The sequence below is a fragment of the Marmota marmota genome, unplaced genomic scaffold, assembly GCF_001458135.2.
Source record: "Marmota marmota marmota unplaced genomic scaffold, marMar, whole genome shotgun sequence".
Taxonomy (NCBI): domain Eukaryota; kingdom Metazoa; phylum Chordata; class Mammalia; order Rodentia; family Sciuridae; genus Marmota; species Marmota marmota.
In genome coordinates this window covers 8,307,485-8,332,279 of record NW_026000000.1, presented here as the reverse complement: position 1 = coordinate 8,332,279, position 24,795 = coordinate 8,307,485, and the positions used below count along the sequence as shown (strand labels likewise).

The 24,795-nt window shown below is 39.3% G+C and overlaps 1 protein-coding gene across 14 annotated transcripts in view; it reads left to right on the top strand.

The window, feature by feature from the left end:
• Positions 1 to 24,795, top strand: part of Wdfy4 (WDFY family member 4) — a 274,400-nt gene that overhangs the window by 50,071 nt on the left and 199,534 nt on the right. For all 14 annotated transcript variants that reach the window (XR_007349237.1, XM_015498911.2, XM_048807497.1 and 11 more), the window contains 6 exons: positions 1,948 to 2,105; positions 3,639 to 4,091; positions 6,796 to 6,900; positions 8,452 to 8,642; positions 15,316 to 15,893; positions 22,057 to 22,150. Coding sequence is in view for 13 of the 14 variants with exons in the window: in XM_015498911.2 (XP_015354397.1) it covers positions 1,948 to 2,105; positions 3,639 to 4,091; positions 6,796 to 6,900; positions 8,452 to 8,642; positions 15,316 to 15,893; positions 22,057 to 22,150 (1,579 nt within the window). In the remaining variant the exon portion in view is untranslated. The remainder of the gene's footprint in view (positions 1 to 1,947; positions 2,106 to 3,638; positions 4,092 to 6,795; positions 6,901 to 8,451; positions 8,643 to 15,315; positions 15,894 to 22,056; positions 22,151 to 24,795) is intronic.

Sequence of the window (24,795 nt, the reverse complement as noted above, 5' to 3'; positions counted from 1 at the left end):
AGTGTATGTAGGGTTTCTGATCTGTTACCTAGGACCATGATCAGCTGAGTTTTGTGCAGGATGAGAAATAGGGGTTAAGTTTCATTCTGCTACTTATGGATTTCCAGTTTTCCCAGCACCATTTGTTGAAGAGGCTATCTTTTCTCTGAGGTATGTTATTGGTGCCTTTGTCTAGTATGAAGTACTGTATTTTTGTAGGTTTGTCTCTGTGTCTTCTATTCTGTTCTATTAGTATTTTTGCCTGTTTTGGTGCCAATACAATGCTGTTTTTGCTAATGTAGCTGTATAATATAATTTTAGGTCTGGTATTGTGATGCCTCCTGCTTCGATTTTCTCACTAAAGATTGCTTTCACTATTTTGGATCTCTTGTTTCTCCAGATGAATTTCATGTGTGCTTTTTCTGTTTCCATGAAGAATATCACTGGAATTTTGATGGGAATGGCATTGAATCTATATAATGCTTTTGGTAGTATGGACATTTTGATACTATTAATTCTGTCTATCCAAGATCATGGGAGGTCTTTCCGTTGTTTCTCTCTTTAGTGTTCTGTAGTTTTCATTGTAGAGGTCTTTCACCTCTTTTGTTAGACTGATTCCTATTTTTTTTTTAGATTATTGTGAATGGGATAGTTTTCCTAATTTCTCTTTCTGATGTGTCTTCCTCTGGGCTTTGCTTTGCTTCTCCTCTTTAGGGTGTAAGTTACCACTGGACTTCACAACAGAGCAAGGTTTTGAACCTAGAGGGAGTGACTTGGATGAGAGGTACTGAAGTCCCTCAGTTCAGTCTCCACTGGAATGTGATTAAATGGCAAAAACCTGAGGGCCTTGCTCCAAAGGGATGCTAGGAATAAATGTCCCTCTGTGGGTGCATCACATTTCACATTAGTCTAGACCATGACTAGCTGGCTATGGCCACTTTGGTCGTATATACGATATTGTCTACACATTTCTTTGGCTCAATCACTGGTCAACTCTTCCCGGACTTCTTGTAGAAGGCAGGAGGTAGAAATAAGCCTGTTGTAGGAGGTGTGGGGAAGCACCCATTTCAGCTCATTGTCTTTCCTCGCTGCTTTAATGGAAGCCACACTGCAAGCGCCTTTTCCTGTTGAAATTCCAGAGGTGAAATGAGACTGAAGAGGCTCTTCCTCATGAGCAGAGCAAGGTAGCTCACCTGTACATAAGTAACTAAAATCAAAGCAATATTCAACCTTATGGTAAGCACGAGGAAATCTACTGAAACCTAGTTCTTTCTCATGATGTTTCATTGCTCTTTGGAAATACTGACTCATTTTGGAAGTGCCCCTTCTTTACTCATGCTCTAAGCTCATGTCTTTTGAGAATCCAGCCTAGAATGCAGTCATTCTCTGAACAGAGCTGTAGTTTTTCACAGGTTCCTTTAGATATTACTTCTTCCTTATGGGCAGGGAATATGTTCCAAGATCCCAAGTGAATGCCTGCAACTGAATGCTAGATGTACTATTTTTTTCTCCTGTACATGCATACTTATGATAAAATTTAATTTATAAATTGGGTGCAATAAATGTATAACAGCAATAACAAATCCTAAAATAGAATAATTATATGAAAATATTCCCTAAGAAAAGGTATTTTAAACTTATGAATGGTTTGTGTCTGGAACTTTCCAGTTAATATTTTAGGGCCATGATTGATCAGGGGTAATTGCAACTTTGGAGTGCAAAACACCAATAAAAGGAGATTATTGTATTCTGGTTGCACTTATTTAGCTGAAGTTTGCAAACATAATAGCATTTATCCAGGATGCTCTCTTTGTCTTTGGTGACATGGTGCCTCTGGCTTGAGATCTTTGGGGTCTTCTCCAATATGACAGATCTGTATTACCTCTGTATCCTTGTGAGGAGCACCATGCACAAATGTGGCTGCTCCATGCAAGAAGTGCAGGGAGATGGCCTCATCTGTCCCTACAGGTACGACGGACTGACTCAGGGTGAAGTGGACCCCCACCTGGAGGAGCTTGTTGGACTAGTGGTGTGGCTGACAACCTGTGGGAGGTCAGAGCTGAAGGTGTTTGACAGTGTCACTTACCCTCAGCTTGAAGGCTTCAAATTCCATCGTGAGACTTCTGGTGGGTCCTTCTTGTGTCTCTGGGTAACCCCAATGGAGTCAATGCTGTGCCCTGATAAGTCTATGCAGGTCCCCCCTTTTTCTGTGTTTACCTGTTAAGGTAGGAGAGTCTGATATGGCCATACATAGCCTTTGGGGAAATGAACTGTGAGTCTGAAACCTCCCCTTTATACACTTACTCAGATGTGCAACTACAGCTTTTTACAATGAGGAAGTTTGTTTTGTGTGGAATTCAGAAGAAATATTGCTTAATAAAGGAAAAGATTGGAGGAGTTCTCTGATTCCACCACCCACCTCGTGGAGACTCTAATATTTGTGATGAAGGCTGATGATCTTGAATCAACCACCTAGGCTCAGAGTCAGTGACTTCTCTTCTTAGTACTTTGAGATGTGATTGGTTAATTGTGGCACCAGATGGGTGCCACGTAGGTGCCAGTGTGAACAGGCCAGGTGCCTGCTCCCTTAAGCTTCTCTTTAGAGACCCTTGTGCACACACTGAATATATTCTGCTAGAGAACTGGCTGACAAATGCATCTGACACAGCTGTGACATCCCATGGGTCAGTAAGGAAACCCTGCACAGAGGTGCCTGGTGGAAGGGGTTTTGAAGGCTAAGTGTGATTGTTCCAGATTGAAATGAAAGGGAAGACTTTAAAGGTAAGAAGTACTGTCTACGGAAAAAAATGTGGCCTCAAACAGCTGGGTGAGTCTGAGGAAGGGGGAGCTGCTGCAGAGCCGAGGCCGAAGAGTGAAAAGCCATAGGGGCCAGCTTAAGAAGGGCCACTGGGTGGGCTTCAGCAGATGCACAGGGACATGGATAAGGTTCAGGAGAATGTTGGACCAGAGATTTCAGTTTCAGAAACTTCTCTGGTATCCAAGGAGAGAGGGCTGTAGGCAAAGAGCTTTCTGATGAAGCATCTCCTAGATGAGAGAGAATGAGAGTTGTCTTTTCAGCTGGAGAAAAAGGCCAGGTGAGTTAGGAAGGTATATTCTTTAACGGCTTATCTAGAAATGAAACTGATTTTGCTTGGTCATCTTTGTCATCATTTGATTTTAATCAATTGGAAATAATTCTCCCAGACTAGCTCTGGCCAACGAAACACAATGTAAGTCAAATCATGTAATTTCAAATAAGAAGAAACTGGTTAAATTATTTTTGGTCATGTATTTTATTTATCTCAATATATCCAAAATGTAACACCTCAATGTGCAGCCAATGCAAATTACTCTTCATGGGATAGTTTGCTTTCTTTTCTTCCAACTTTCTCTTGGAACTCCAGTGTGTATTTGACAGTTTTAGAACATCTTGGTTCATAGTGGCCACAGTTAGAGTGCTCTATTAGCCAACAAATCTTTGACGATGCAGCTCCAGCCTTTTTCATATCCTGAATGGATGACCTTTTTGGATTTTGATAGATGCATATACACAAGACCTAGAAAATAGAAACTTCAAATAGGGTGTTCTAATGATAATGCAAGCTCATATTTCTAATGGGAGAAATGACTTGCAGGATTATTCTTGTTTTCATCTTTAGGGGTGAGTGTTAAGAATCTGCAGGCCTTCCAGGTTCTGCAGAGTGTTTTCCACAAAGCCAGTGATGCTGTCCTCTGTACGCAAGTCCTGTTGGCCATCAAGACCATGTGGGCTTGGAACCCTCGGAATTTCTTCCTTCTGGAGTGGACCCTGCAGCCCATCTCACAGTTTGTGGAGATTGTACCCCTGAAGCCGACCCCAGTGCAGGTGCAGTTTTTCCAGCTCCTGGAGTCACTGGTGTTCAAGATGTGCTACGTGCCCCATGAGATCCTGCAGAAGGTGCAGCGTCTGATCAAGGAGAGCCCTGAGCCATCCTGTACCCTTGTGGCACTGCAGAGCATCCTCAAGATCACTGGCAGTGACCCTCTCTTCAATGACATCTTCAGGGACTCAGGGCTGCTGGGCTTGCTGCTGGCCCAGCTGAGAAAGCAGGCCAAGATCATGAGGAAGTCAGGTGCAGCCTCAGAATAGGGAGGGATGGGAAAGTGGGCTGGGATCAGTATTAGCCAGGCTTGGTCTGTGTGCCAACCCCAAAACCCATTGATGTGACAGAGAATGTAAGCATGCCTATGGCACTGGGCATCATGAAGGTCAGAGAAGGTGTCCCTGAGACACATGGCATCACAAAGAGTAGGCAGGCTTCCCAGTCTTCCCCATGAGAAGGAAAAGGGATGGATACAACTTTAGAATGCACTTGGGACTAACCCAGTATACTTGGTTTTTAAATATCTCCCACCCTAGACACTGTCTGGGTATGTAGATGGGAGATAGCTGGGGACCTGTGGATCTTCAGTAATGCAAAGGGTAATGGGAGCTGGAGAGCTCTAGGCTTCTGGAAGAGCTCTGCTCTTTAAGGATCTTCTGAGATATGGCCTTGCTCACTCCACACTGTTGGTCTGATGGTTCCCCACTGGCAGAGGGGTCACCAGGACCTCCAAGTCTTGGTACCACTTTGTGTGCCCTGTTGGGCAGCCACTTGTGCCTTCTTGGCTGTACCCCTGGCTCTTGCCTCAGTCCCTGCACTCCAGGGTCTCAACTTCAGCAACCCGAAGTGACATAAGGCACACTTTGGGGTGCCTTATGTCCTCATGGAAGTGCATATGAATGGGTGTTGGGCCCTTTAATTTCTTTACCATCTCCCAGCCATATACCCTGCTGGGGACCCTGTATATGGGACTCTGTAGCCCCTACCTCCAGTGATTTTCAGATGGAAAATAGGGCACAAAACTTCCTTTTCCTATTCTCTTGTCTTTTCCTTGATCTGTATACATCTGCTGTTCTGTGAAATCAGCCTGGAGGAGAGACCCCAGAACACAAGAACCTGGCTGTTTATCTCTCCTCACCTTTTTCTCCTCTCCTTGTCCCACTGCACAGGCTAGGAATACCTGGGGACTCTCTGGCCTTTGGGGCTTTTGGAAATCTGCTTCAGACTTAAGCCAAGATCATCATCAGCCTATTTATTTCCTGAGTCTATCTGAGGAGAAGAAGCAGAGGGAGAGATCATGGGTGTTGGAGCCAGACAATAATAAGGATTGAGCTGCAATCCTGGCCTTATTACTTACAAATGGAGAGGTCTTAGCAAAGTTACTTTGTCTTTTTGGACTTGCTTCCCTCTCTGTAACATGTTGATAATAGCTATATCATAGGAATCTTCTGAGAATTAAAGAAAAAGGCCCCATTGCTGTGCCTGGTACATAGCAGGTGCTCAGACAAGGTTAATTTCTGTATCCCTACATTTTCATGGTGTTGCATGGAAGACTGAGGTAGATACTCCAGGAAGAGCTTGGGCACCTTTTAGAGGCCAGAAAAGACCTATCCTGTCCTGAGAATATTTTCAAGTCTGATCAGGACTGAGGACAATGGGCTTCCAGAATGCTTTGTGTGTCTGGTCCTTGGGGCCAGGCCCTGGACAGTTTTGTTATTTGTTTAGTAGCTTTGTCTTAGTCCCTTTTCTGTCATTATAACATAATGCTATAGACTGGGTAACTTATAAATAATAGGAGTTTATTTAGCTCATGCTTCTGGAGGCTAGGAAGTCAATATCATGGTGCAAGCATCTAGTGAAGGCATTCTTTTTCCATCAAAACATGGTGGAGGGCAGCAAAGGACAAAGGATCCAGCATTCCATTCTTGGATCTCTCATTCTCCTCTGATAAGGTCACTAATCCCATCACAGGGTCTCCACTCTCATGACCTCATCTAAACCTAATTATGTCTCAAAAGCCTCACCTTCAAATATTATTAATGCATAATTAAGTTTTTAACACTTGAATTTTGGAGGACACATTCAAGCCATGGCAAACTTCTTGCCCTAAATCTGGTCATGAATAAAGTTAGCAAATTAGCTTTCCTTGGCATTTAACTGAGAAATCTTTGCAGTCTTTGTTTTTAAATGTTTTTGTATTGTTCTAATTTGATATTGCTTTCTGTCATCTATTTGCTTCTAAGTCTCATCCCAGACTTATGAGCATTTCTAGGAGAATTTGAGCTTTTTAGCGAGCTAATGTAGTCAGTCTTACTTTGTGCTTTGTTTATTCATAGGTATTCTGTCTCCTGGTAATAAGCCATACTTTTTACTCATTTATTTATTCATTCTCCAAGTATGTATTGAGCTTCCCACTTGTTTAGGCACTTTTCTGGTACTGGGATTCAATGGTGAACAGAAACCTGGTTTTGCCCTTGTGGATTTAGTGGGGACATGTCTTATCCTCAAATCTCTTGAGCTTCTGAATGGCTTGGGTATGAGCTGTACTCTCTCCCAGGGATGATGGTGAACTATAAAAGTGGTGAAAAGAGAATCAAGAAGGCGAGGCAATGCTTCTTAAAGTGAAGCATGATCAGTGGACCCGCCTTATCAGCATCATCTGGGAACATATTAGAAAGGAAATTTGTAGGCTCTCATCCCAGACTTACTAATTCAGAACCTCTGGGGATGGGACCCAGCACGAAGTTCTGGATTTTACCAATAATCCAACTAGGGGATTCTGATAATGCTCACATTGGAGAACCACTGCTTTTGGGGGTAGTAGTGTCATATCTCAAGAATTGGGGTTCATACTCCCTTATAATAGAAGTATTGTATTCACATCTACTTAAGAGAATAGAAACTAATGAAGTTAATGTATACTTGGATTTTTGTTGATTCTTTAATATGATAGGAAACAAAGAGTATAGTCCTGGCATTCAGGATCCAGAAAGAGAACTCACCTGTGTGGTGCTGAGAACTGTGGTCGCACTTCTGAAAGGCTCAGTTCGGAATGCAGGTAAGAATGGTACCAACTTTGCCTTGTCATTATTTAGTAAAATATTAATTATTTCCTGGTTATCTACATGAATTTTCAAAAGTTATATTCAGGGAATAATCAATACTAATGCTATGTATAATGTCCATCTGCTGGTTGATGTTCAGTGACCAAAGTAAATTGATAGATATCTTGGTTGACACTTTTTACTCTAAGGTTATGCATAAGGTTGGTGAGCAAAGAGACTGTACTTAATCTAGCAGTTTCTAAATTAATGGGAATTACAGAGCCCCTTCCCTCTTTTCAAGTAAAACCCATTAATATTCTGTTACAATGACTATAGATCCAAAAAGAGAAAAGGAAACAGCTAAAGAGGTAAAGACAATTAAAGGAAGTTAGTCCTTTTTAAGAAATATAATTTGGACATACTCCTGGCCAGGGTAATCTTAGAAATTCTATCCATCCCCAGACTCCCCTCTCCACTTTTTTTTAGCTTTCTAAGATCACATGTTGTTTCTATATTTTTAAGAAAAGTATGTGCAATACACATGCATGCATACATACATATATTTAAAATAATATTAAACATGTACCAACAGTCATATCAATGGGCAGTGTGTTCTGTGATTTAGGTATCTTTATCTGAGGTTCTTATAGATTAACTATCCTAAATGTAAAAAGCTATTATTTCATTATAGAAAAGGGAAGTCTCTAACATTAGACTATAAAACATTCCCCAGAGGGGCTAAAGTTTATATTCCTCAGCTCACTCTCAGACATTTAACTAGTAGTAAGTCAAGGTAGAGCTGAGGAAGCTACCATTTCAGCAAGCCTCCATGGGGATGGTCAGGTAGGGGAGTACTCAGCCCACAATTAAACTAATTCTGCATTACAGACTTGAGCTTCTCAAATCCACATTAGTTTGGGCAAGTTACTGCCTAGTTTTTACTCCACATGAACTACTCCAAATATCAATTCTGGGGAAGAAAAAATGTGTAGGATTACTTTTAAACAAGAGCATACCACCAACTTGGTTTCCTTTACTTTCTCCCCAAGAAACTACCCAGAAATTAAATATGTTCTCAGATTCTAGTTTGTTTTCTGCAAGAATTTTAGCAGAAAAAAGAGAGTATTGACTCTCTGGACTATCAAGTCATAGGGAAACAAAGGGCAAGGGAGATCTAGTTAAAATTCGCATTACCTAGGTTTCTAAAAAGAAGGCATTTTTTTTCTCCCTCTTTTTTTCCTACAAGACTATAGGACATTGTTCTTAACTATAGTTGTCTTGAACTTATTTCTCCTATCTTAAACTTATCTCCTATGGAGATATTGATGAAAAACTTTCCCCCCCAAAATAAGATTCTCAATGATGAAGAAAGCAGTTTTTAAAAATTTTCAGCTTCATATTTTCTCTCTTCCTTTTTCATTTTAATTTATAATGGGCATACCAATAAGCAAAAGAGAATACTTAAAATGTAGCAAAACGAGTTTAAAGACAAAGCATTCCTTAAGAGTGAAACTGAGGTACCAAGCCTCCATGCTCCAGCCCCATCTTGTCTGTCTGGTCCCCAGTTGTCCTGAAAGACCATGGCATGGTGCCCTTCATCAAGATCTTCCTGGACGATGAGTGCTACCGGGGAGCCTCACTCAGCATCTTGGAGCAGCTGTCAGTCATCAATGCTGAAGAGTATATGAGCATCATTGTTGGTGCTTTGTGCTCATCCACTCAGGGGGAGCTGCAGCTAAAACTGGACCTCCTGAAGGTAATTTCAAGTTCCTTTTTGTGATTGGCTTTTCTATAGGTATTTACCAAATGATACACATTTGTTCAGGCTTTGGTTCATTTAGTTGGCCACTATATTAGGTAGTGCATTGTGTTAGGCAGTGTTAGCTGCTATAACAAATAAATCTCACATCCTCAGTTGTCTGATACATTAGACTTTCCTTTTTGCATAGAATCCAATCAATGATTGTGGCTGCCATTCAGGCACAGCTGACACCTGGCCTTCTAACTCAGCTAGCACACAAGGGAAGAACTACCATGGAAAATGCAGAAGGCATTTTCATTCAGACCTGGAACTGCCATGTGTTAATTTCTGTCTAATTTTCTATGGACAGAACTTTGGAGAGGACTCACTTGAATGTCAGGGGTTCCAGGAAATGTAGTCCCCATGTAGGCAGCTGGTTCCCAGCAACGTTGTAAACTGTGAAAGTGGAGCTCAAATCATTGGTGGTTAAACAACTGCCTTGTTGACTCTACTTACTGAGCATCTATCAATTACCAGGCCTGATACAGAATGCCTGGATATACAATAGAATGAAATACTAACCTGGGCCTGTGGGAGCTCAGAAAAGAGTGCTCATAATAAGTGAGCATGGGTTGTATTATAGTGTGGTAGATGCCTTGGTTAGCCATTGGGCACAGCCTGCTATGAAAAAGAAAAGTAAGGGAGATCAGCTCTGCTTTACCTGTTTGAGGAAAGCTCTCAGAAGAGATAAAGGGAGCAAAAGGCAGTGAAAGGTGTGGGAGCAGCAGGTACATGGGGACAAATGAGACTTGGTTGTAACATTTGGATAACAGAGGAGTATATGTTTTTATGATATTGCTAATAATTAACAAATTACCTTAATTTAGTTAAAGAAATATAACAAAATACTAACCCTACTATTCTGTCTGTCTTATGGCTCTCACAATTTTGTTACCATTCCTTTCCTTCACTTCTTTAATGTTTATGGATTTATACTTTTTTAAAAAAAATTCTCTTTTCTTTGGTTTTATTCTATTTGGGGACAGAGCAGAAATAAATGTAAATATCCCTTGGGGAGTGGACCTGGACTTCTCACATGTATATGTAGCACAATCCCAAATGAAGCACATGCTTATGTTTTCTTAGAATGTCATACCCAATTTTTGGTGAATTAAAAAAAAAAAGTACAAACTTCTCTGACTCCCAAAATTTAGTAAACCATCAATCTAGCTTACTTATGGATGTCTCTGGACAAAACCTTTCTGAACACGTAGAGGATGGTGTTTGAATCATTTGACATACTTTGTTTCTCTGCAGAGCCAATATCAGACATTGGTGTGAACTTTGCCTATTCACAAGGCCTAAGCCTGCAGGGGTTGGCTTGGCCGAAGCAATGAGTGACTCATATAAAAGTGACATTGTGAACATGACTATCATGTGCTTCACAGATAACAGGAACCCAAACAATGATTTCACTACATGGAAAAAAAAATCAGTGGCAGTGATTTCTATGAAGCAAAAAAGGAAAGTTAAATATCTTTTGGAACAGCCCAGTGATTTTGTGAAGTAGGGGCATCATAAAGCAAAAACAAAACAAAACAAAAAGAGTTGATGAAAATTTAGTGCTGGGAAAGACCTTAGATTCAGGTGGCCCTGTTTTCCAGTGTTATAGGCAGAGAGAGTCTAGATAGAGCACTTCATTGATAATTACTGTAAGTGTTGAAGTTAGTCTGAATCCAAGACTAGCAACTGAAAAATGAGTGATTTTCCCACCTTGGCAGGCTGTTTATCTCATTTCCTCCTCATGTCTGTGTTCAGTTTTATTTTATGAGTTCTTACAGGAAAAGGAAAAGTACCATGAGAGCAGTCAGGACTGTGGCTTTTGACAGGGTGAACAATCGTTTTTGACACTTTCATATTGAAAGTCAAACAGATTCAGAGAAGAAAAAAATTTCTCTTTTACTTTGTTTGGAGAATAAAAGCATTTTTGTGTCTAATACAGAAGAAGTGCTCTGCTTTGCTCTTGGAGAGTTCATCTTGTTTACTCAATAGCCCAGAGGCTTCTTATTGGAGTGTTAGCCCTTGGGTAATGGACTGAATTTCTAGAATTAGCAATGTAAAGCCATTATGGTGTTTTACAGATTCAATATCATTTCAGAATCACACTATCAAGAGAGCACATAAGAACGAACGCTCAGAGAGCTTATTTAACAAAATCATAGCCTGTGCTCAATGTGCCATCTTCTCCCCATGTACCAAGTCACTGCTGGGCAGTTGGGAGGCCCCAGGAGCTTCCATTGCCCTCTGAGGACTAGGGCTGTTAACACATTGCTGCTCCAGTGAGCAGTGGAGCAGGATGGGCCCCCCGAGCCTATCCCAGATTTGCCTACCACTGAGTAACATGAGTATCTAGTGAATGTTTGATGGAATCTGATGTGGGATCTGCAATTGTTTCTCAATCATCTTGGGAATCCCTTGGAACTTTGGGAGCAAAGATTTGAAATGAACTCCTTCTGGCTATATCTCCTTTGCTAGAAGCTAAGGCCTGGCTATGCCCACAGGTACTATCCACAGAGTGGGTCAGACAGAGGATGAGGGGGAAATGCTGGCGTATACAAATACAAAGGGGTTGGTGGTAAAGGGTTGCTACCTCTGAAATGCATTCTCAACATGGCATTGTTCCAGTGTCCCTTCCTTGTGGCAAAATCTGCCAGCCACTCTGGAGAAGACCAATTCAGGGCAGATGTTTCCAAAATCCAGTGGTGCTTCCATACCAACACTGAAGTCATATGTGACTGCACCACCAATTCTCCCAAATGATAACTGAGTTAAGGAATAATGTAGGCAAATGAATTTCCTCTCCATGGCCGGTGGGACCTTGATTGGGTTATGCACAAATTCAGATTGATTTGCTAATATACATTTAGCTGTTCAACTCTGAGCTTTAATCACATTACCTCACCAGTCTTCCAGCATGACACATGGAAAATTATGAGGAATAACAAATAATAGAATGTGAAATAAATCCTGTTAGTCCTAACATAGTTAGCGCTTTGCAGCAGACATCCATTTTATAGATTCAAGCTGGAGGAATACTAACTCAGAGACGATGACATGGTAACTGAGTTAAGGATGAAAAAATGTGCTTAACGCTGACCTTTCTTGAAATGTGTCAACCCTAGCCTGATTACTTTGACTTCAGCTGATTAAATTTACTCCCTTCCACCGACTGGAAACCCTATGTGATGCATTATCATGTAAAGTTGAATGACAGTAATGGAGACCCTCCTCCTAGGCCCCCAGTTCCTGACAAATCGTTTCCCGAAGTAGCGAAGTATTTATTTTCCTTTATGATAGAAATGTTTCTCTTTAGTTGCTATGAAATTAAGCCTTTGTAATTGGATTTTGAACTCTTTACTTTATGACTCTGCAAATATGAAATTAACCCCATCCCAAGAAATAATAGAACAGTCTACGTTCTAATGAGATTACCCCCATTTTAGATAATGACTCTGAATTTAATAAATCAAACAAAGCAACAATTAAGGACAGCCCATTCCTTCCTCTTCCCCCTCCCAAGCAGAAAAGAAAACAACCAGCTAGGAGTTACAGGTGACAGTCCCTTTGAGAGACACAGATCATGATGAGGACTATTATCGGGTTGTGTCTCTTAAAAATATATCTGTTTTCAACACTCTTAGAAGGATGGAATCCTTCTAAGCAATATCAGACATCAATTTGGACAATTGGAAGGTGGTTTCTGGAGAGAAGAGTGGGCTTTCAGTGGTCATGAAGCACTCAGACAATTGGCTATAATCTGATTAGTTTTGTTTTTGAATCATTCTCCTTTTTGGTATGTTTTGTCATGTGTCATGGGATAAACTGAAGAGCTCCATTCATTCCAGTGCTTTAAACCAACCTCCTAGTTGTCTTAAGAGCCATCAAAAACTCTCAATTGAATTGAGACTGTTTAGAATCGTACAGCTTTAAATTTACCAATGTCTTTGTGATTGATTTATTTTTGGTGGCCTGTGTCCTGTGACCAGGCACAAGCTCAGTTTCAAACAATGTATATAGTTTCAAACACTGCGTATAGTTCAGCAGTGTTCCTTCCACCATGTAAGTCATCATTTGGAAGGAAAGTGACCAAACCTTCACGAGCTTCAACATTATAGTGAGTTTCCTGCTCAGCTGAAGAAATAATTCTTTATTAGGAGAGAGTTGTGCAAGCCTGGCAGTACAGATGTGGTGTCTGCCTTGGCCTCTCACAGCCCCAGGCTCCTCAGGGTGAGGAGTGTGGGGTGGAAGCAAGTGGCTGTGGTGACTGTCTACACACAGAAAGGCCTTGCTTAGTGCTCGCCATAGGCTTTTACATTTTCTGAGCATCACCGTTTCTGAAAGAACTTTGCTCTAGCAATCTTAATTTTTGTCTTTAAGGACATGTCTACAAATGCCAATCTTTCCTGGATTTTGAGCCAAATTCACAATGTGAGGGCATATTCTCACCACAAGGAGAAAGCACTGTCATTGCCACATCCTTCATATTTTATTTTTGCCTCCATCTTTCTGGCGGTATGGAAAGTCCATTTACCTGAAGTCTATCCCATGACTCTGATTTGAATCTCCTTTGGTGGGTGGCTCTGATGCTAACTCTTTTTTTCAAATTCCAAAATGGCAACTGATTTCCCCATACTGGTCCTTCTTTGCTGTGGTGGATTATCATTGATCTAACCACCACATGACAGATGTTTTCTCTAACTGGGAAATGATCTATCATCCCATATTGGTAAAGATAAATATTTCGTTCTCATTTTATATTATTTATCCATTTTGAACAAAACTGTGGAATTTGGCCTTTCATAGATTTTCCTAGTTACTATAATATTAATTTTGTTTTTTGATTTCTTGAAATGTCATAGATTGGGTAGTCGAAGTATATTAAGTGGATCTTGACCACTTTTTGAGAGTCTTTGAGAGAATTTTTTTTTTTGAGAGTCTTTGAGAGAATTCTCATCTGTGTGCATCAACATGATCCAGGCTCATGTTGTTTTAGCTCACACATGGGATTGACTACCCAAAAAGCTGCTTGGTATTCTTGTAATGAAATATTACTTTAAACAACAAAATTTGAGTGACGGGAGCACCCATTATATTGTTACAGGGAGAAACTCCTGTTAGGTTAGGGTACCAGCATTTTAGAGATGCAGCTGGAAAGTTACCTTTCCCATCAAAAGTACATGGTTTCATCTTTAATCATTACTTATAACTTTACTAAGTTTCTATTTGACCTTTTACGTAGGAGAGTTTTAAGACTGTTTTCTCCTTTTTTTTCCTGAGCTTCCCGTTTCTTCTTTGCCTGCTGACTTCCATGTGTCAAGCAAAAACATGCACTGAAGTCACAGTGTCACCTTCCCCCAAATTTGGAGTTTCTTGTTTTTTTCTCTTTGAGCCTTATTTCAAGCATCCTGGATTGACTCCAGATTGTCCCCTTTCTTGTTTCCCGCAGCATTAAATATTTGAAAGGATAAAATACTCAAATATCTCTCTTGAGTCTATTAAAGGAACCACAAGGACCCTCCACTCTCCAGGAAACGTGCCTGAAATGCCCGGGTTTTAGATGGGGCCCTCTACAATTTGTGTGATTAATCAATAAATACCAAACTACAGGCTTTTAGTATTTATCTAAAGTTGTCCATACATTCTTCACTTTAATGTGTGAAGTTAGCTCAGAGTGAGCATTGCTTAAAAATAGCCCACCTGGCCACCTGCCTGCCTGCCTTTCAAAAAGGTATATTGAATACCTAGTGTAAACCACACACTGGCAGCAATGAATGGTGCATTGGAAGGGCTCAGCAACAATTTGATTTTAGGAAGAAATAAACATTTATCTGACCATTAGAAGTCTCATCCATCTGGAGGGTGAGGGATTTTACTGAATATACTTGGAGTACTTTAAATTCTTTCTCCACACATGGTCTATTCTATATGGGGTACCTCTGTATTTTGTTTCATTGAGGGTTTCCCTTCTCTACTTGAAAGCTCATCTTTTCATATCATCTTTTAAGTAGATGATATGAAAAGATGAGCTTTTATATCATCATTTAACAGATGCATCCCTGCTTGCCCAGAGAGGGAGAATAATAAACTGCTTCTTTAGGATTTCATTGTAGCTCCCATGAAAGAGATGGTGTTGGTTCCCATTCATGCAGGGAGTAGTTGTTAAGTTTGCACCGTGTTCCATAGCAGTGAATAAGCCAGACGTGGTTCCCAATCTCGTGGTTATCCTGTCTGGGAGAGAGCTGAGACCATTTCTAGCAAATGAAGTAGTGTAAAAGTGGTTTCATTGGGGGAATAAGAGGGGATTGGGGGGGCCTAGGATAAGTGTGAACTAGGGATCAGAGAGCTTTTTGGGTGGAGATGCATATAAGCCAGAGAGTTAGATAAACCCTATCAGCACAGGTTTCAAGGGGAGCTCTTTGAAAAAAGGCACTTATGGGAAACTTAAATCTAAGAATAAGAGGAATAAAAGAGATATTTCAGTATTTGAGAACATCCTTCATATGGCTCCTATGACTTCTGATGTTTAGCATCAGGACAGAGTGCATGGGATGCTTCGGAGCAGGTGTGCATGAGCTCAGTGTTAACTGCCTCTTGAAGTTCACTAATTTTTATCTCTTTGCTGTTTTAGTCTCTTCTCCGGATCCTAGAGACCCCCAAAGGTCGGGCTGCATTCAGAGTCTCCAGTGGGTTCAACGGGCTGCTGTCCCTGCTGTCTGATCTAGAGGGGTCTCTCCATGAGCCTCCACTGCAGGCATGGGGGACTGTGACCCCCAGCCAGACACTGGAACTGGTGCTGCATACCCTCTGTGCTGTGTCTGCAGCACTGCACCTGGACCCTGTCAACAGTGACTTCTTTAGGAGGAATGGGCTTTTTGAGAAGCTGGCTGAGGACCTCTACTTGCTGGGCTGTTTTGGGGTCCTGGTAGAAGAAGGACCCTCTCGACACTCTTGGTCTGATACCAAGGCCAGGCCGTTTGCTGATTTCCTGAGTGCTGCCTTTTCCTCCCGCTGCCCACTCCCACCCAGGATTCAGAGATGCCTCCAGATCTTCAGTTTTTTGGACAGCATGGCCAGTGGTACCCTCCACCTGCGCAGGGACTTGAAGGACTCCCTGAGGGCTGGGCAAGAGTCAGTTGTGGATGTTCAGAAGGGAAACGCCATCAGCAACCTCCAGGGCAACTTCAAGTGGCTGGACCCAGAGGAGAGGTAGAACTTCAGTGCCTTTTGCCATGGAGTTATGAAAGTATCTCTGTCCCCCATTTGTTTCTCACTCAAACATCATGCTCAGGTGTAGTAGGTAGGAAGTCAGATAGAGTTGGGTGGATGGAAATGTCATGTGACTTTTCTTTAAATCAAATTAGCTCTGACTCCAAGTTTCCCTATCCTTGAAGCTGATAGAAAATTTCGATCTAAGTCAGTTCAGGGTTGGAGGAGACTTGGTTCATGTGAGAACCAGCAAGGCTTATGGGATGCCTGGAAGCCAAGGGCAGAACTCAGTGGAGACCTTCTCCTTTGGGATTTTTGTTCCTGGGTGTGTGGTGTTTAGGTCAGATCCCCCTGGATGTGCCTGGCAGCCTGTGCCTTCTGAGGTCCTATCTCCTCCCCAGAGCACTGCCAGGGGCTGAGGTAAAGTCCTTCAACTGGCAGAACACATACTGCATTGTGCATCCCAATCACGGGACTCAGCCTGTTTTTTCTGGCTGCTTCCACTCCCCCTAACAAATGTAATTGCTCTTCTTACTTCCACAAGCCAGATCCTTCAACCAGTTCAAACTTGCAAAAAAGCTTTTACTTTTATATCTGTAAAACAGAATTCCACTAAAGAAAGGGAGCCTCAGGCCCAGAACAATGGAGCCATCCATCTAAGACCTCTGAAACTGTGATCCCCCAAATTTAAGTTTTTCCTCCTGTAATTGTTCTTATCATGTCTTTTGGTTATAGCAATGAAAAAGCTGACTAAAACATGGGTCATACCTTTTACATTATATCTAAAGTCTCTTTGCCTAACCCAAGGTCATGAAGATTTTTTTTCCATGCTTTCTTCTAAAAGAGTTTTAGGTCTATAATCCATTTGAATTACTTTTTGCGTAGGGTGTAAGGTTAGATAGAGATTCATTTTTTGTATATATGGATGTCTGATTTTTCCAAATTCCTTTGTTTAAAATATTATTATGCTCTTTTCACTGAATTGTCTTTGTATCTTTGAAAAAAGTCAGTTGGTCATATTTATGTAGTTCTTTTCTGGACTATATTCCATTGATCTGTGTGTCCAGCCCTTCATCAATACCGTCTTGGTTAGTGTAGCTGTATAATAAATCATCAAATTAACAAATGTGAGTCCTCAAAGTTTATTCTTCCTTTTCAAATTGCTTTGAATTTTACGTCCTTTGCTTTTGGCTGCTCTGGAACCATGTAAATGTTAATGATCAGCTTGCTTCTATCTGCAAAAATTCTGCTGAGATTTTTATTGAAATTACATTAAATCTATAGATCAATTTGGGGAGAATTGAAAATGGAACTATATTAAATCTTTCAATACATAAATGTAGTATATTTCTCTGTTTAGGTCTTTGATTTCTTTCATCAAAGTCTGTAGTATTCAACGTAGAGAGCTCACACTTAAATTAGATTTATATCTGAGTAATCTTTAGTGGGGGGCACTAATCTAAATGCTATTTAAAATGTTTTGGTTTCTTCATTTTTCATTTCTTTTATAAAGAAATATGATTAATTTTATATATCAACTAAACTTTATACATATCCTGAGATTCTGCTAAATTCAATCATTAGTTCTACAAATTCATTTAGTTTTTTAAAATCCAGATTCTTTGGGATTTTCTATGAATAATCACAGTATCTGTGAGTAGTAGCGGTTTTATCTCTTCTTTCCAATCTGTATGTTTCTGCATTTTGTTGACTAATAATGGAGAAAGTGAACATCTTTGACTAAATCTTAGGGAGAAAATCCTTAGTCTTTTGCCATCAAATATAATAATAACTGTTTTTTTTTAAGTAAATGCCCATTGTAAGCTTATGAGCAATACCTTAATTGACTGAGAATTTTTGTCATGCACAGATTTTGAATCCTTCAAATGCTTTCTCTATATTAAATAATATGATCATAAGATTTTACTTTAATTTATAAATGTGATAGATTACATTGACTGATTTTTGAATACTAAATCTGCCTTACATTTGAGGGATAAGCCAAATTGGCCAGTACTGTCTGATTTATTTTATATATAAATAGAATAGATTTTCTAATACTTTTTTGGAGTATTTTTGCATCTATGTTCATTAGGGATATTAGAATGTAGTTTTCTTGTACTATCTTTTTCTGCTTTTTAAATCTGAGTAATTCTAATCTCATAAAATGAATTAGGAAATATTCCTTTCTCTTATAGTTTTTGAAATAAGTTGCATAGAATTGGGGTTATTTCTCTTTAAACTATATGATAAAATTCACTAGTGAAAATATGCTAGGCCTAGAGTTTTCTTTGTGGAAAGGTTTTAAACTATGGATTCAGTTTATGTAATAGTTATAAATTATTCAAGTCATTCATTCTTTCTTGCTTTAGATTTGGTGGTTTGTGGCTTTGAAAGAGTTGATCCATTTCATCTAACTTGTAAAATTTATGTGCATAGTGATTTACAATATTTTCTTATTTTCCTTTTAACATGTGTGGGGTCTATACAGTATTCTTTCTTTCACTCTGATATTGATTTTTTTGTGTCTTCTCTCTTTTTCTCTTTAGCTCAGCTAGTGATTCCCCAACTTTCAAAATGTTTTCAAAGAACCAGGTTGTCTTCAGTTATTTTCTGTATTGTTTTTCATTTTCTAATTTTATTGATTTTTGCTCTTTATTTTTGCATTTATTCCACTTGCATTTTTTTTCTTTTAAAAAATAGTGTGCAAAGATGGAAGCTTCATTTTTTTTTTAAATTTGGGACTTTTTTCTTTTCTAATGTTTGCATTTTATCCTATGAATTTTAGCAACATCCCACAAATAATTCAATGTATACTCTTTTTTTTTGTTTAAGCTCAGAATATTTTAAAATTCTTCTTGAAACTTTTTATTTGACCCAAATTTTAATTGGAAATATGTTGTTTAATTTCAAGCACTTGAAAATTTTAAAGATGTCTTTCTATTATTTGTTTTTAATTCAATTCTGTGTGGTCTGAGAACATGCTTTGTGGATTTTATTTATTTGAAGTAGTCTGACTTTTTTTAATGCCACAGGATATAGCCTGTTTAACAAATGTATATTCTGCAATTGTTCAGTGGCATATCTGTAAACATCAATTATGTCACTTGGTTGATAACATTGTTCAGGTCTATAAATTTATTGATTTTCTCTTTGCCTTTTCTATCAATTATTGAGAAGAATGTTAAGATATCCAACTATAATTGAATATTTGCCATTATGCTTTCAGTCATATAAGTTTTTCTTTGTGATTTTTGACTCTGTTGTGAAGTACCTGCACATTTTGAATGGCTATGAATCTTTTAATCATTATGTGATATGAGTTGTTTATTGCTGCTAGTTTTCCTCAATCTGAAACTTCTTTCTCTGATCTTAGTAGAATTATACCAGCTTTTATTTATTTAATTATTTATTTTTTACAGAGCTGGCAATGTAACCCTGGATCTCATATATGCTAGGGAAATGATCTACAACTGAGCTACATCCCTTGTCCTTTATTTATTTTTTGATTAGTGTTAGCCTGGTAGCAAATTTTCTATCCTTTTACTTTTAATCTACCTATATCATTATATATATCTGTGTGTGTATACATATACATATACATATATATATATCCATATACATTAACATATACATATATATATATATATATATATATATATATATATATATATATACACACACACACATATACACACATACATATATGTATTTGGAGGGTTACCAGGGATTGAACTCAAGGATACTCAAATACTGAGCCACATCTGCAGCCCTACTTTGTGTTTTATTTAGAGAAAGGCTCTCATTGAGTTGCTTAGTGCCTCACCATTGCTGAGGCTGGCTTTGAATTGGTGATCCTCCTGTCTTGGCCTCTTGCGGATGGGATTATAGGCATGCGCCATCAGGACTGACTATATCATTATATTTAATAATGGCCTATACTTTGATCTTTATTTTTCATATTATGACAATATCTATTGATTATTTAATATAATCATTGATGTGTTTTAATTTGGGCCTACCATTTTTGTTTTCTCTCCCCTGCCTGTTTTGTTCTTCTATTTTTTCTTTTCTTGTTTTTTTTTTTTTTTAGGTGCATAGTTTGAATATATTCTGGATTTCCATTTGAATTCATGGACATTGTTTTTTTTTTTTTTTTACTAATCTTTCTTTGCCTAGTGTTTTTAGTGTTTGCAATAGGGATTAGAATAGACACAATTTGGAAAGTCTAATTCAGGTGAATCATAGAAGGCTTACCACTATGCCTTTCTCTTTATCCTCATCTAACATGAGCATTACATTTAATGTATTACATTGAATACAATGTTTCTTTCAACCATTATACTTATATTTAATATGAAAAGAAAAAAGCAGTGTGTTATACTTACCCAAATATTTACCATTTCTGTTGCCGTTGCTCTTTTTTCATTTCTAGAGTACCAAGTTTCCATCTGTTATTATTTTCATACTACCATCTAAAGAACATTTAAAAATAGTTTTAGAATGAGTCTGATGGCAAGAAATTCCCTTTGTTTTCCTACACCTGGGCATGTATTTATTTTGCCTTCATTCCTGAAGAGTATTTTTGCTGGGTATAGAATTAGTTCTGTGTGTTTCTTTGCAATATTTAAAAAACGTTGCTTCCCTGCCTTGCGTTTTCTCATGAGAAAAATATACCATCATTCAAGTTGTTGTTCCCCTGTATGTGTTCCCCTGTGTGTTTTTCTCTGGTTGCTTTCAATTTTTTTTTTTCATTTTTTCAGGGCTCATCAGTTTGACGGTGATATGCCTGAACATGAATTTCTTTGTTTATTTTTCTTGGGTTTTACTAAGTTTCTTGAATCTTTAAGGTTTTGTGTTTTACCACATGTGAAGAAAGAATGTATAAAAACTTCTCAAACTTTTTTTTTTTCTTTTACATCAAACTCTTTCTTCTCTCCTTTGAGAATTCAATGACAGGAAAGTTGGATAGTTTGGTAGTGTGACTCATTACCTTGAAACTCTTCATGTTTTAAAAAAATCTTCTTCTTTGTAGTACAGTTTGAAAATGTGGATTCATCTATCTTCAAGTTCATGGAATTTCCTTTCTCATTTTATTCTATACTGTCATTTCAGTGAGTTTTACAAAACTTCAGTCACTGTATTCTTCAATTTTTAAATTTATATTATTTGTTTCTTTGTTGGCTTTCTGTCTTTTCATTTGTTTCAAAAGTGGTCATTGCTACTTCTCAGACTTTGGTTAATAATAACTGTTTTAAAGGTTTTGTCTGAAAATTTCAGTGCCTGTGTCATCTCAACATTGACATCTGTTGATTGCCTATTTTCATAAGAGATACTGAGATTTCCCTAGTTTATTTTATGTTGATCAATTTCAAGTTGTATCCTGAGAATTTTGAATGTTACAAACTCCAGCTACTGCTGGCATTTTATGATGAATGTTGATTATTTTGTTTTAGAGGCAATAAACCTATTAGGTTGATTTCTACCCATCTTCTGTGGATCACAGTTCCAATGTCAGATCAGTTTTCAAGGACTTTGCAAGGTGATTTGTACGCCTCAGTTGCCTTGTGCAATAGCCAGCCTTAAGTGGTGGTTTATCTCTAGTTATGGTGAGCTTCCAAAACTTGAGTATAGAGGTGAATGTACAACTGAGAGGTCATGCTTTCTTCATCACCCTCTACTTCATTCTCCACTTACTTTTCAGTGTACTCACAGACATAGCCCATGAGTTCTATCAGGATTTTAATTGCTTTCAGGGATAGGGCACATCAAACTGTGCTTGCACCATTATGAAGGAATCCAGAAGCCCATGTGTGTATGTGCATGTTTGCTTGTGTGTGTGTGTGTGTGTGTGTGTGTGTTTAATATAAAGTGAGAGCTTCTCAATTTCCCACATACTTGGAGAGAAATGAAGAAGGCCAGGAATCAACTTCCATTGAGCATGGAACCCTGTGCCAGGCACTGTGGCTTAGTGTATAAGGGCATCATATTATTAGGAAAAATTTAGCTCAGATGGATCATTCAAGGTCATTTAGGAAATTAAGTGGTAAATTGAGAATGTGGGTCATGGTCTGGCTCAGAAAGAAAGATCCCCAGTATTCTGTAAAATGGAGAAGAGATTATGTGCATTGTTATCTGATGTCCTGCTTTCCCCTCTCTGCAGGATGGATGAAGGTGATGCTGTCATCATGCACCCTGGGATGGTGTGCGTCATGGTGAAGCTGCTGCCTCGCTTGTACCATGAAGATCACCCACAGGTACCTATTGAAGAACACCAATATTTTGTCTTTGTCACATGGCTGATCTTTTATACTCCTGGCATGAAACTACTTTTCTTCTTTTTTCCTTCATCCTCAGTACCCTTAATTATCAGAGCCATCTTTCGGTGGTACCTCTTATAGGGATGTGTGTATTGGATACACACTGATGTGTGTATTGGATACCTGACTCATTTGTGCCCAACCTTCCAAGGCCATTCAAAACATCTTGCACCTATTAGCAAAGTGATCGTCTAAACACAATAGGCAAGCAAAATACAGCTGAAAATATTCTAACATTTATGAGGCAAGTCTCAGATGCTAAGTATAGCACTGGGCACTGGTGGGACCAGAAGTCCTTTCCCTTCTATGTATTTACCATCCTGTGGATGCTGACTGAGATACCAGCCCTGTGCTCTGTGCGGCACATGTAGGCCTAACTAGAAGGGCATAGGTTGCATCTGGATGGACTAAATAAATGCACTCACAAATGAGTACACAATTACAAAATGGTGATAATTGATATTCAGAGGGGGAAACCAGGGTGCCGAGAGAGTTACAGAATGGAGGTGGTCCACAGACCTAATGTAATCTAGTTTGGACGAAAGGATGGAGGTCAGGGAAGCCATCTTTCAGATGGTGTAATGTATGTAGAGCTCTGAAAGATGAGTAGCCATTAACTAGGCAGGAAGGAGCTTGCTGCAGGCACTTGGGGGCAGGAATCGAGTGGAGAGCTGAAAGTGTGGAAGATAGGGTGGGCAGAGGTAGGCTGCAGTCTTGCCAACAAAGTACAGTTTTATCCCCAGGATAGGAAGAAGCTTTTCTCCGATGAGTGAAGAATGGCACTATATTAAATGTCTCTGTATTAAAAATATGGCCATAGCTGTTTGATGGAGAATGGACTGGGCTGGGAGGAGGGGTGGGGAGGAGACAGAAGCTGTGTCTGTAGTGCAGGTAGTAATGTATGATGGAAGCTGGATCTGGGGGCTGTCTGTAAAAAGGGGTGAAGAAGGGACTGAAGAGACCTAGTCATAGATTAGATCAGCCTCCAAAATGAATGGAGTACGGGCTGTGGGAAGGTGAAGAGTCAAAGGTGACTCAAGTTTCTATCCTGACAGGACTACCAGCCCCATTGCAGAGAGGTGAACCAGCATGAGTGAATGCTGGAACAACAGAAAATAATGGAAGCTGAGGAAAGTACTCTTGATTTAAAAAATTAATATCTTAAAAGTTCTGGGAAAGAGACTGGAAGAGTCGAGGAGGAAAAAGCACCATTTTGCATTTATTAGCAACAGATGAAAAGAATTAATGGAATGGGGGAGTCAGTATTTCCTTTTCACCCTTTGTTTAATCCTCACAACAGTTTTGTCGAGGACATTCTTGACTCCGTTTTAACCAGTAGGGAAATACAGGTTCAAATAGTTTAAATGACTTTTGAGGATTTCCAATCTTAGACCTGGCATTAAACCTGACCTACCTCTTGGCAGTTTTTCAGAGGCCTGTGTTACCGCTAGGATGTAAAGAGAGGTCTGGCTTTGCTTTTCCCAGTAGTTACATATGAGTCAGTATGTTTGGGGAAGAAATGACAACTACTTGTCATTATTAATCAGAGCCTGAAATTGACAGTGGCCTAGTAAGGGTATTGCAAATCCTCTGAAATCAGTGAGAAAAGTGGAATAGAGGAGGAGAGATCTCAATGTGTAGGGACTAGTACTGTTTTCCACTGAGGAAAAGCTGTATTTGGTGCAGGAGTAGAAAAAGGCCTAATCTGATTTCATATCTATATGTCCCTTGTTGACTGTACTTCTTGTTCTGGTTTCAGTTCCTCTGCTGGGGTGTGATGATACAGAGGTTATGAAACCAATTAATAGGGATGTACATAAAATGTATTTCACAGGTTTTCTAGAAAAGGAGTGGGCTGCGATAAAAAGTTAACAGTAACCATGCCATTATAGTCATGAGACCTTTCAGCATAAGATTAAGATTATATTGAGGAAAGTTGCCCTCTTTGATGGCATGCACAGCTTCAGGAGGGACGCACATGGAGTGGTAAAGGAGGAAAGGGACACCTGCCTAGCCAACTAGATGAGCCAGATCAATCCTGACAGTCAGGTTCTTGAGGCTCAGGGAAGTTATGTGACTTCTTAAGGTCATGCAGCCGGTGAGGGAAAGATCTGAAACTCAGCTCAGGCCCAAACTGAAAATGTGTTGTGTGAATAAGTTTGCAGCTCTGACAGAATGCAGGGCCATGCATTCTGGGTGTTTTGTCCTTCCAGGTACACTGGCCTTATTGTGAGGATATCTGACTTCCTTGGATATATATATATATTTTATACTTCTTTTTAAAATTTTGTATTTTAATTGGTTATATATATGACAGCAGAATGCATTATAATTCATATTATACATATAGATCACAATTTTTCATATCTCTGGTTGTATACAAAGTACATTCACACCATTTGTGTCTTCATATATGTACTTAGGGTAATGATGTCCATCTCATTTCACCATCTTTTTTTACCTTCATGTGCCTTCCCTTCCCCTCCTAACCCTTTTCCCTACCTAGAGTTCGTCTAATCCTCTCATGCTCCCCCTCCCAACCCCACTATGAATCAACCTCCTTATACCAGAGAAAACATTCA